Consider the following 13,893-nt stretch of genomic DNA (forward strand, 5'->3'; position numbering starts at 1 on the left):
CCATAGATGGAGCCATTCTCCCCAACCTCAATAGCCCATCCACTTCTCTTTCTGCCTTCAACACTTCTTTTCTTCACCAAACACGATCTTCACCAAATGCTGCTGTGGTTCATGTTGGAACTGAAGCTGATAGAAAGAGACCAGGAAGACTGACTTCATTCGATACAAGCAGCCATCGCTTTGAATGGTGCGAATGGAATGATTCCACTGGTGAAAATGATGATGGAGGGGCACTTTTCGTGACTCGCGCAAATGCCAATCTCACAATCACTTCTTGTTCTTTCGACAATTGTTTAAGCAACGGGCATGGTGGGGCATTATATTGTAATCTTTCGTTGAAGATTGATATCGCAAAATCCAATTTCACGAGTTGTTCTGCGTCTCATGGAGGTGCAGTGCATGTATCCTATCCACAAACATATTCTGTCTGGTCATTCTCAGAAAATAGAGTGGAGCGTTGTTCAGTATCAGGTTCGAGTGGTTCTGGTTGGTATTTTGGGGTTGGCGGAACTCTGACAACTCTTCAATTCCTGTTTTCGAAATGCAAGTGTATTGCAAACACTGGGCTTGATTCATCTGGAGCAGTCACGTTTTATTATCCTCCCTCTGCAAAGCCAATTGAGTTTTCAGTCAATGATTGTCAGTTTATAAACAACACATTGACAAATTCGTCGATGTTTGGAGGTGGTGGACTGTGCTGCACAGCAATATATCCCTGGATGAGCGGAACCAAAATTATATCCTTCTGCTTCTTCGATGGCAACACAGCAACAAATGGAAGAGGGAATGATGTGTTCTTCAATGGACATGTTATCACCCAATCCCCATTCAACAACTGCGGATCAACAACACCCGCAAACAGAATCTTTCTGAACAATACAGCATCAAACGAAACTGTCAACAGCTGGCTCCCTCTCATTGCAAACAGCAAAATTGTTGGAAACAACGGAACGGATGTCAGTGCCTGTGGTCGAACGCAGGAAAGCCCGTGTGCCACCATCGAGTACGCCCTCAACGGCTTTATTTCCCTCCTCCAAGACGCCTCTCTCATTCTCCTCACCTCAACATTTGTTCCCGTTCAAACACTCACCTTCAGCGCAGTTGATACAAAAATCACTGGAAATGGCACAACTGCCACCACTATCGCCTCCAGTGGCATTCCTCAACCTCCGTCAACATTTTCATCCTCATCTTCATCAACAACATCTTCTTCTTCACCAGATCCATCTGCCTCTTCTGCCCTCTTCCAACAAACACAGGGCTCTCTCGCCGTCTCCGCCCTTGCCATCGCCCACAACTCCTCAAATCCCATCACCCCCATCCTCTTCCACCTCTCCAATGACTCCCCTTCCCTCAACCTCAACACAACCACCATCACTGGAACAACCCCATCTTCATCATCAATCACAACCCCCCTCTTCTTCCTCACTGCTGGCTCCCTCACCCTCAACCACACAGCAATCACCAGTCTCACCCTCAACAGCCAAAGCATCTTCCATCTCACCTCCCTCGCCAGTCCTCTCACCCTCAACTCCTCCAACATCACCGATATCACGTCCGCAGCCACGCCCGCCAGCTGTATCCTCTCCTCTGCCACCTCCCCTGCCCTCTCCCTCTCCCTCGCCAACTGCACCATCACCAACATCAACTCAGAACAGTTGAGCCAACAGACTGCCACCAATGGCGGGTGCATCTCATTCGCCTCATCTGCCTCTGACAATACGTTTTCTGCGAGGAACTCCACCTTCTCCAGCTGCTGTGTGAGCGAGGATACAAGTTCTGGAGGAAGAGGCGGTGCACTCATGATCGAGTACAAGGATGATTCACAAGTGTCATCCACAACCTTTTCCATCACCAATATCGTGTTTTCAGCCAACAAGGCCAGTGTCGGAAGAGATATATATTTTGTGTGTGAATCCCTTGCTGCTTCTGTGAACGAGTCTTCCTTCGATTTCATGACAAGCATCTCTCAGAAAGACAACTCGATTGTTGGACATGACAGAACAGAGGCATTCGGTGATTGGGATGTCGATTTATTTATATTTCTCGATGGATATTTCGCAGATACAATTTATGTGGATGGAACATCTGGAGTGGAGAAGGCATATTGTGGCTTGGAAAAGGCGCCTTGTTTGAGCGTGAATTATGGAATGGAACACTTGAAGAGAACACAAACTACAAAACAAGAGATTATTTTATTCACCAATTCGTCTGTAGTTGGATGTGTGGATATGAGCGGGGTTAGTGTGAAAGCAAAAGAGGAAGAAATTATTGGCATTGAATGCAAAAGTGAGTTGAATGGCTCTGAAGAAGAATGTGTGATGAAGTCAGCATCACTGACAGAAATGAAGTTCATTGGGATTGTTGTTCCATCGAGCTTTAACAGAACAATCACATCAGTGATTGAATCAGGCAGTCCAAATGGAGAATTGCACATGAAGAATTGTGCAATGAGCGTGAATGGAGGGAAGCAAAACACAATTGAATTTTCCTTGATCAAATCGACAGGAAAGATGGTTGAACTGGAGTTTGTCACGATTTCAGATGTGAAATCATTGGTCTCATTGTTTTCATTTTCGCTTTCCTCAACAAATGTGAATGAACAGGAATACAAGGTGAAGCTATTGAATTGCACACTGGAAAGATTGGAGATTGATGGAGGAGGAGAGGCAGTCGTGTTTGGAGGGGGTGTTGAAATTGGGATGGTGATGAACGGAAGCAGAATTGAAGGGGCAGTATCAGAGAAGAGCAAAGAAGGAGGAGCATTGAAGATAATATTGGGTGAAGGAGGATATGTGACAATTGAAGAGAGCTCATTTACTGGATGTGTTTGTGAGAATGGGAGCGAGGGAGGAAAAGGAGGAGGGATATATCTTGATTACAGTTCAAATGAAGAAGCATTTCAACTGTCATCGATATCGTTTTCTGAATGCTGGGCAACAGTTGGGAAGAACATGTTTGTGAATAGCAGCAATCTGGTGAACACTGTGAACACAGAGCGTTTTGCATTTGATTGCTCAGGATACAAGGATGATGGGAATGCATTTGTTGGGGAAGATGGGATTTATGGGGAAATGGACCTTCGAGTATTTCTTGTTGAACTGAAATGGGTGGAGGTGGCTGTGTCGACAGATGGACATGACACATTGGGGTGTGGAAGTGAAATATTTCCATGCGAATCGATGAAGAGCGGAATTGACCACATTGACAGAAGTGATGCAGAGGAGGAAAGGAAAGTAAAAGTGAAAGATGAAGGGACAATTGAAGATATTTATTCATTCACAGACGCACTTGTGATTGATGGATGTGTGAGTGAAGGAGATGTCGTTAAGCATAAACCTGTCCATTTTGAAGGGACAATCAAAGGGAATTCTGCATCGTCCTCATCTGTTATCTCATCAATTCAACCACTCGGCTTGTCATCTTTGAAGTTACAGATTCCAAGTCAATTTGTACCGAGTATGAATTCTTTGATCTCATCAAATAATAATCTTCAACTCGAAAACTGTTCATTTGAGATCAAATCATCTGTAACTGTTCAATATTCATTGATAACAACAACCGGTGGAAGTTGTTCATTGAAAGGATGCAGTATAACAGATTGTTCATTTGCCAAGTCCCCATTGATGATATCTTCTTCCGTTTTGCTTGAAAACAGCAACTTTTTAAACATAACGAAAACTGAAAGCGGTGAAGGAGGCATTACAAAAGTGACATTGAAAGAGAATGAAAAATTGGAGATCAAATCAACAAATGCATCATCTTGTTCACTTTCAAAGAACAATGGAAAAGGAGGATTCTTGTATTTGGATTGTCAAAATTGTTTGGATCAAGCACCATTTCTTTTTGGTATTGGTGTGACTTTTGAGAACAACAATGCAGCCATTGGAAAGAATGTGTTCATTTTGGGAAAGGATTTTAATTCTTCTGTGACAAATGACTCATTCAAGTTTGATTATTCCTCAATGATCAATGATAAAACTCTGTTTGTTGGAAGTGATAGTCATCATTCAGACAAGGATTTGTTCATGTTTTTGATTCCATTCAGCTCATTTGAGATATTTATCTCATCAGAAGGATTTGATGTTGCACGTTGCGGAAGTGAAGAAGAGCCATGCTTCACAATGTGGAAAGGGATGGAAAACATGAAAAAGGAGATTGGAAAGAAAACAATTCAGATTGAAGGATCAACTATTATTCGAGATTCATTCAATGTGTCCAATTATCAGATCAAAAAAAGTGTAAAGATGGGTGAAGAGAATGTAAAAGCAAAATTGAATTTTGAAAAGGCAGTTGGAAGTCAACTTGAATATTTCATGGCGAATAATATTCATCTTGAATTGATGAATATCCAACTTCAATTGACATCTGGATTTGACAACTCAGCCAAAACGATTATTTTAAACAGAGGAGGAGATTTGGTGATAACTGGATGTGCATTCCATTCAGAAGCGGGAGTGAATAATGGATTTGATTGTGTGTTTGTGGATGCGATTGGAGGAAGCGTGGAAGTGAATGATTTGTCGATTGAATCATGCAACGTTGGAAATAGCATATTTACCATTCACGATTCTGGAGTTGATTGCCATTTCATGAATGTTCGAGTGGAATCGTTGAATGAAAGTAGAGGATGCATTTTATCAATCAAGGAATCTGAACAAGGATTGAAGATAAATGAAGGAGAAAATGAAGAATGTGTAAATATTGAGATCGAGAAATCATCATTTTCAGGAGTGAAGAGAAGTGATAATGGACCAAACATTCTGCAATCAAAGAGTGAGAAAAAGATTTGTTTGATTGTGAATGCGAGCAACATAACAGAAGACAAAGCAGAATTGAGTGAAAAAGGAGGGGCAATATCCTTCACATTGGGTGCATCTGGTTCAATGAAGATGATTGACTCAACAATCAGTCATTGCAGCTGTAACAACAACACTGGGAGAGGAGGAGGAGTGTATTTGGCAACAAAGGAACGAGGAGAATTGAATTTCACATTTGTGAAAATGAAGTTCAGAAACAACGAGGCAAGAGTAGGGAACGATATTTTCATTGAATGCCACAACATCACATCTCAGATTAATGAAAATCAATTTCAATTTGATCTTCGAGAAGGGCATTACTATCGTTACAATGCAATATATGGAAGAGATGAGTGCGAATATCCAAGCGACACGGATCTGATTGATTTTGTAACTATTCATCAGAGTGACACAATCATTGTGAGCAGTGTGAATGGATCAAATGAGAGACAATGTGGAACAATCACACTTCCATGCTTTTCGATTGAACATGGAATAATGCATCTGACTTCAGATATCATGAGTCTGATATTTGTTGTTGAAGAAAGTGAAATTAGAGGCGAATTGGATCTGAAAGAGATGAGTCTGAGTTCGAAGAGTAGAGACTTGTGTGAAGTTGAAGTGAAATCAGGGATAACAAGAACAAGAGAGGCATTGATAACAACAGCAGGAACAGTCTCGATGCTGAGAGTGAACTTTGTGTTTGATTCAAATTTCATCTCTTCACATGAATCGCTAATATCATCAGAGGGAGGGATTCTTGAAATTGTGAATTGTTCATTCAGCTCAAAACAATCCAATGAAGAAGGAAAAGCAAGATTGGCAAATATTCCATTTCATATAATTAAAATGGCAAAAGGAGAATTGCAACTTGATGGATGCACAATATCAAATCTAATTCTTCATAAATCTGCATTGTATCTTTCATCATCACTTCCATCAGTAGTTTATTCGTTTGATATCAGCAATTCAACGATTTCTCATTCTCTTGTTGAAATCATTGAATGTGGACAATTAAACATGGAAAAGTTTCATACAGAAAATATTTCGATTGAAGGAAATGAAGAATCCTTGATATCTTGCTTATCAATGAAAAAGACAATTCAGTTGACAAATTGCACAATTGGCAAAACAAATTCAAAGATCACAAAAGGGAAATTGATGAAAGCGGAGGATTGCACAGATGTGAAAATGGACAGTTGCATTTTTGATGGGAGTACAAAGGAAAGAAATGAGCAATATTTGAACGAGGAAGAAGAGATGTGCAGATGGGATGGATCTCTCGTGGATATCACCAAGAGTTCAGTGATGATGAAAGATACAGCAATTGCAAATTCACCAGAAGGTGGAATAACAGTGAGAGGAGGAAATGTGATAATTGAGAAAGGAGAGTTCATCGATAACAATCCATCAATTGAAGGATATCCATCATTGAGAAGAAATATAATCTGTTCCAATTCTGGAACATTGAATGTGATGAGTTTGAAAGGAGGAGATGGTTGGAAGGATAACACATCTCTTTGGGTGTTAAATGATGGATGTCATTTTGAAGGGATTGTTTCAGAAAGGGATTCATCATTCTTTATTCCTGCGCTGGAGAGTGTAGAGGCAAAAGAAGAGACAGATAGAATGAAACTGACATTCAAAGGGATGCTTCTTGTTCCATGCAATCTGTCATTCTCGGTTGTGAAGAGGAAGGGAGATGAGAAAGAGATTGAAAAATACACGTTTGATGAAAATGGATACTTGACGGAAAGAGAGGTTGAAGGGAGTGTAGGGAAAGATCTGATCAGCAGTTGTGGAAATGATGTTGAGGTGAGTATTCATATTTTGTTTGGAGATGCAGAGAATCCTTCATCAACTCATCCATTCATTCTGAAGAACAGAAGCGAATCAAAGCAAAAAGAGAATGAAAACATTGTGAATGGAGATAAAAATGCAAGTTCATTGTGGATAATAATTGTTGTTGTTATGGCAATTATCCTTTTGATTGTTCTTTTAATATCTATTGTTCTTGTTATTCGATGGAGGAAGCAAAAGAGAAGAACAAAAGAATTGGAAGTGATTGTGAATGATACTGTTAGAAAAGATCCAAAAGTATTTGAGATGACAACAATGGAGATGTCTCCCGAAGAGCAGTGGAGGAGAGCAGAGAGGGAGGCAGAGAAGAAGAACGAAGAGAGGATAAAGAAGAGAGTGTATGAGAAAAGTCTGGGGCACTCAGAATCATCAGAGCATTTGTTGAGTGAATGTGGCTCAACAGAATACATCCTTGGACAAGATTCAGATAAGATTCCAGACTGGACATTGGGGAAGGTTGATGAGAAGGAAGAAGAGACAAGGAAAAGAACGCCATCACCTTCTATTTCCTCAACAGATACAGAAACCACTTTTGTGCAAATTGAAGATCTGTTCCCAACTACCTCATCGATGTCAAATCTGGTTGATGCAATGGCCTGCTCATGCCCTTACGAGAAGCTGATTGTTGACTTGAGGGACTCGCTGTTCATGCTGCTTCACGGGAGAAATGAGAAGAAAGAGATGGCGATTGGTTCATTGAAAGAAAGAGAACAAACAGCTGCCCAAATCCTGTTCTGGGTGGCGAATGGGGCTTTGCACTCGCTTGAAGATGAGGAAGATGAACTTCCCTCTTTGCGAAACCTGAGTCCTCACATTGTGCTGTTCTCGGAGCACATGGTGATCTGCATTGCCCTCCACTCCGACTGCTCTTCAATTTCAACTTCTTCTTCTGATGATGATTATGACTCAGATTCGGACATTTCATCTATTGTCACTTCAAATTCTGATTGCTCATCGGTGAATGGGAATGGCAAGAGCTCTTTGCCTCCGCCCTCAACTGCGTTTGAGGATGAAGATAACAACAGAAAAGAGTGTCTGAGGTGGAAGGCTCCAGAGCTACTGATGAACAAGAAGATGGGAGCAACAGAGAAGTCAGTTGCATTCTCAATTGGGATGATGCTGTGGGAGTGTTTGACCCTGCAAATACCGTTTGGGGAGTATGAGGCAGAGGTTGCAGGGCAGAAAATTGCTGATGGAGAGAAGCCGAATGAGTTGGGAATCGAAGATAGCAGAGTGAAGAATGTTGTAGATGCGTGCCTGTCATCAGAAGCATCGAAAAGACCAACCCTTGCCGAGCTGAAAAAAGAGCTGATTGGACTATTTCCAAGTGGAACATTTGTTGTGACGATGACAGATGCAATCTTGCTTGAAGAAAGCAGTGAAGAACACGAAGACGAAGGCAAGAGCGACAAAAACGAAAAAGAAAGGACATTGGAAGTGAATGAGATGAAAGATATGTTTAATGAGGAATGAGTGATAAATGCAAAAGAAATACTATCCGTGCAAAAAAAATGTTCGGAAAAGAAAGTTGTCAGAGTATTTTTGCATCTATTTTGATCATAGCTGTAATAAGATTCGTTGGATTTGGAAATGGACGTGTGACATGATGGAAATTAATCGAGCAAGCAAATTTTGAGATTTATTGTTTTTTTAAGGCTCACATCAGATGACTTTTTAATAACTAATTTTTCAAGAAAATTTTGAGGAAAAAACAAGAAAGTGTTGATGAAGTTTGTACAACATTTACAAATTTAATATCAATGGTGTAAAAATGCTTCATTATTCAATTATTTGAATCTCAAAACAAATAAATTTCAAAGTTTAAGTTTTTTTGGATAAAAGCTCCATTAAAGAATACAAAATGTTAATAAACTTGCAACAGATGGATGTCCATTCGTATTAATTCAAAGACGTTCATTTCTATCAGAGAAAATTATAGAATATAACTTGAAAAAAAATGAAAATCACAAATTCAATTAACGAATTATAAAATGATAACTTTTTTTCAAAGATTAGCGTTTTTTTTCAAATTTTTCAATTGATTCAGAGTTAACAAAAGAAACTGAGAAAAATGAACAACGAAAAGAAAACAACTTGTTACTCTCGTATTTTCTTTTAAAAAAAAGACGATGATTCACTGAAAAATGCAATTAGAAAGGAATGTGATTTCATTCGATGAGTTGATTTAAGGTTTCGACAATCGAAATACATTTCATATGATCATCAAAAAAAATTGAAAATTTAAAAAGTTAAAATTTTGGGAAAAGTTCCATTTGTTCAATAATCAGGTGAAAATGAATAATGAATATTTTCATCAAATTTCCGTTCAAACAAACCTAAATTTCCAAGAATGTGGATAAATGCTTGACAATGTCATTATTAACATTCCAGTGAATTTTGGTGAATAGGAATGAAAATTTGATGAAAATATTTATTTTTCATTTAACCTGATACACCATTTATAATTCGAAATTGGTAGGCAAAAGGGTATAATACCGGAACATTCAAAAATAGATGAAATCAATTTATTTCATAATATTATTATCATATTCGCTATTTAAAGTTATTTATTTTGTGCTGAAACGTTTTAGAAATTTTTTTTAAAATATTTTTGATCAAAAAATATTCTCTTTTTTTGAGAAATATCAAGAATTTCTCTTTGCTGAAACATAACTTTTCTTTTGAGAAAAGTTAATACAATGATGATTCATGAAAATAATGAGAAGAAATGGCTTGGAATTTGTTATTAACTTCACTGAGAAATGAAATAGGAAATTATTACACTTGTGAATCTTTTTTATTATGCGAACTTTTTTATTTAATTGATTTTTAAATAGTTTTTTAATTCCATATAAATAGACATCATAAGTTATAGAATATTGTCAAAAATCTTCTTTTTGAGTATAAAGGTTAAACGTATAAGTTTCTTATTGGAAAAATATTTTAAGTGATAGGGTTGCCAAAAGCTGAAAAAAGTTATTTTGATGTGCATAAACTCATTTGAAATCAAGATGATGACGCTGAAAAAAAGATTCAGTTTTCTTTTTTTCTTGCAATCTTCTTTAAGGAGTTGAAATTTACAAAAAAAACGATGTCAACTTTGAAATTGTTTTGAAAATGAAATATTTTTCTTCCCAAAAAAACATTTTTGATAAATTTTATTTTGAAATATTTTATTTCAACTCAGAATAATTTCCGCGCTTTAATATTTTGCACAAATATATTTTAAATAATGATAATCACTTTTATAACAAAATAAAGCAAATTCTGATGTACCGGTTAAGTACCCATTTGCCAATTGGTAAACTTCTATAACAGAATTAACAAAATTGAGTATTTTTTTTGAATAAATTTTTTTGTGAAAAATTGGTTTTTGGATGAATATCAGAAAATATATAAAATATTATATTCACTCAATATTCGAAATATAGATGAGAATTTGAACCCAGATTTTTATTATCTGTGAATAAACATGAATTTTACCGATTTTTCGGAAAAAAATCATCAACATGGAAATAGGATAATTTTTGAATTATTTCACCTCATATCGATAAATAATGCATTATTCAACCAAGAAAAGATACATAAATTAAAGTTTATTCAGATAATCAATAAAAAGCAAATAAAGAATTCCGAAAGTGCGTTCGTGGATTTATTCAGTTCTAAAAAATATTTGTCTTCAGCTTGCATCATTGATGCAAACAACTTTTCTTGGTTGAGTAATGCATTATTTATCGATGTGAGGTGAAATAATTCAAAAATTATCCTATTTCCATGTTGATGATTTTTTTCCGAAAAATCGGTAAAATTCATGTTTATTCACAGATAATAAAAATCTGGGTTCAAATTCTCATCTATATTTCGAATATTGAGTGAATATAATATTTTATATATTTTCTGATATTCATCCAAAAACCAATTTTTCACAAAAAAATTTATTCAAAAAAAATACTCAATTTTGTTAATTTTGAATAATTATTTGACCAATTTTGAATAATAAGTTCAACTATTTCGAATAATAAGTTTACCAAATTTGAATAACAAATGGTGTAATTAAAAAAATAAAACTCTTCAAAAAATATTGAAACAAATGAACAATTATCAATATGTGATAATTTTTGATTTCATATGATTTCTTTAAAAATTTTCGATTCGAAAATATCCCTTGAATATTCTCAAATGGCGAAAAATATTTGACTTCATGCATTTTCATTGAAAAAAAAGCACATTTTCTAGACTTTTCGTGTACAAAAATAATCAATAAAATGGGTTTATTATTTGAAATTCATGTGAGGTCACAAAACATTTTGCAATTATATCAATGATGTTTGTTTGCAGATATGACAATTTAATTTATTTTGAAATCAAAAAATGCAAAATAATGTTATTAGAAAAACAATTTTTAGGTGCATTGTGCAAAAAAAGCTTGAAAGTCCGTATTTTCCTCCAAATGAACACTAAAAAATGACAAGACTTATCAGAAATATTAGTGATTAGTTTTGAAATCATAACTTTTTCAGGAATGTTGGTCGTTGAATAATTATATGTCTTTCTCAAAAAAAAATATCATTCAACTTCTATTAACTGATTGCTGCACTTGCCAAATCCAATAAGAAAAATATTGAAATGAGAAAAACACTTATTTGGAAGTTTTAACTATGTTGTGTTCTTTTTGGAAAAGCACAAAATATGTTTTTCAACCGAAATTATTAATTGAAGATATATGGGGGAAATTACAGACTTTCAAGCTTTTTTGCACAAGGCATTGAAAAATTGCTTCACTCATAACTTTGATTTGAATACTCGGATATAAAAATAAATATAATTATCATATCCTGAAACAGGCATCATTGAAATCAAATCATTAACTATTGCATCATTTCACGAATTTCAAAAAATCGTCCTATTTTAATAATGTTTTTTGATCTCAAAAAGTCAATGAAAAGTGCGTTATTTTTCAATGAAAATTCCTGAAGTGAAATATTTTGTCCAATTTGTTTTCAAAAACAATCAGCCACATCCACATCCTCACAAGAGCTAAACATTTGTTTTTGAAACAGATGATATGAATTATGCATTTGCCATTAATGTCACTGGCAAGTTCCAAGTACATGGACCATCGATAAAAAATTCTTTTCATATTTGGAACGAAAGAAAACGTTATATTAATTAATTGAAAATAAGTTTTATTTGTCGAAAATGCAATGTTAATAACTTTCTATTTTTTCACTTGATCTGTACAATAACATTTTTCAAACTTTCATGTTTTTGTTTTATCTAAATTTTTAAGGTTAAGAACCTTATCTTCTCATGAAAAAGAACTTAAATCATTTGAGTTTATAAATTGCTTCGAACTGTTTCATTATTTATCACGATATCGTTTTTGAACGTTGTAATTGATATTTCATAAAAACTTAGCATTTATTGTCAATTTGATTAATTTTTCAGACAAAAAATAATTTCATGAATTGCTTTATTTGAATTAGTTCTTATTATACAAATATACGTGAAATTTTTGATTCGTTTCGAAAATTAATATTTGAATATAATATAAACGTTAATTCTGTATCCTTGAAATGAAAGTTATCAAGTTTCTGTAGCTTTGTGCAGTTTCAAGATTTATTCTGAAAATGCTGATGGAAAAAACGAAGACTTTTATTTTATGATGATATTTGTCAACTGTGAAAAAACAATAGACATTACAAATTCCAAAAGCTCATCGTTGTTAACACCAAGAAAAGTGGAAAAATCACAGGAACAAGCAAAATCACTTGACTTCATCACTGAAATAATTGTTTTTCCTTCATTAGAATTTTTCATGACTTCTCATGAAAATACCACCTCACCTCGCTGAGTTTTTCACGCAGATCTTCCCCTCACCATCAATCCTTATTATCTATCTCTCTATTTGCAGACGTAAATCTCCATTCTAACTCATATGACACTATCAACAACACCAAATTAATTGATCCCTCGTTTTCTTTGTCCAATCCGCAGATGGAATTATTTCTGTCGAAGGCCAACTCGCTGAATTCTATCACAAACATCTCCTTGTTGATCTGCTTGGCAATCGATCGGTAGATAATGTAAAGATCCTTATCTACTTTAGCTCTGTTAAAGAAAACCTGACTATGCGAAAAGAAATTGGTAGCGCCTTTGCTTTCTCCGATGACGGAGCATCTGAATGTTCTGGATCGTCCAGGCAGTTCAATGCAATAGCGCCTCCTCTGTCTTCACTAGTTAAACAATTGTAGGCATATATCAACGATGAAACAAACGAAAATACTGAATTTTGTATAATAAACGTAATCAATTTTATAATTTACATACAACAGTGAGCTTTTGACAATTGATTATTTTCTGATGTTCTTTGAATTTTGCTCATTTTTTGTGCTCATGTTAACACATACGAAAGTGAAAACTCAATTGCGATTATTTCCTTCGAAAAAACATGAAATAAATGTGAAAATGAAACCTATCTGGATTTCTCAAAATATAAGCACAACAAAAACAAGCGTGTGAAAAAATTTCAAGCGAATGACAATGAAAAAAACAAAGAATAAAAAACAAGGTGGTTTCAAAATATTTATGGGATAGATCAAATGAAAAAATAGAAAGTTATTAACATTGCATTTTCGACAAATAAAACTTATTTTCAATTAATTAATATAACGTTTTCTTTCGTTCCAAATATGAAAAGAATTTTTTATCGATGGTCCATGTACTTGGAACTTGCCAAATCACTTCCCAATGACAAACAACCTTTGAAAAATCAACAACCTGAAAAAAGTAACAAATTATCAAAAAAAATCACCCAAATTCACCTGAAATTTTGACAAAAGAAACTTTTCTGATATACATTGACATATAGAACTATTTCGTCAATTCTCATATATTAATGTGAACAAACAATGAGTTATTTCCGTTTGATTATATTAAAGAATACAATTTTTAACTTTTGATTATACATCAGTGTGATGATTTTTTGAAATACGAATAATAATCATTAAACGGATCTGTTCATTTTTTTTATTCAAAAACGTAGAGTTTTCGTTTGTTATATAATTTTGTGACATCTTTTTCTTTTCTGAAATGCATTATCAAAAAAAGTTAAAAAAAACACTATCCTTGTTTTTATTAGCCCTGTGTCACATGCTGACTTCTGGTGTGATATTTTAATTTCCGAAGAACGTGACGAACATTTTTCTTTTCGCTACCCATGGCAAGTTTTTTT

At 35.0% G+C, this 13,893-nt stretch overlaps 1 protein-coding gene across 1 annotated transcript; it reads left to right on the plus strand.

The window, feature by feature from the left end:
• Positions 1-384: 384 nt before the first annotated feature.
• Positions 385-8,389, plus strand: MONOS_3034 (uncharacterized protein; the record flags this gene model as incomplete). Its single annotated transcript, XM_067873004.1, has 2 exons — positions 385-471; positions 549-8,389. The coding sequence occupies 2 exons, from the start codon at positions 385-387 to the stop codon at positions 8,130-8,132; spliced, it is 7,671 nt and encodes a 2,556-aa protein (XP_067720112.1). The 3' UTR covers positions 8,133-8,389.
• Positions 8,390-13,893: the final 5,504 nt, after the last annotated feature.

This window comes from Monocercomonoides exilis, assembly GCF_001643675.1.
Source record: "Monocercomonoides exilis strain PA203 chromosome Unknown scaffold56-565389, whole genome shotgun sequence".
Classification (NCBI taxonomy): domain Eukaryota; phylum Preaxostyla; order Oxymonadida; family Polymastigidae; genus Monocercomonoides; species Monocercomonoides exilis.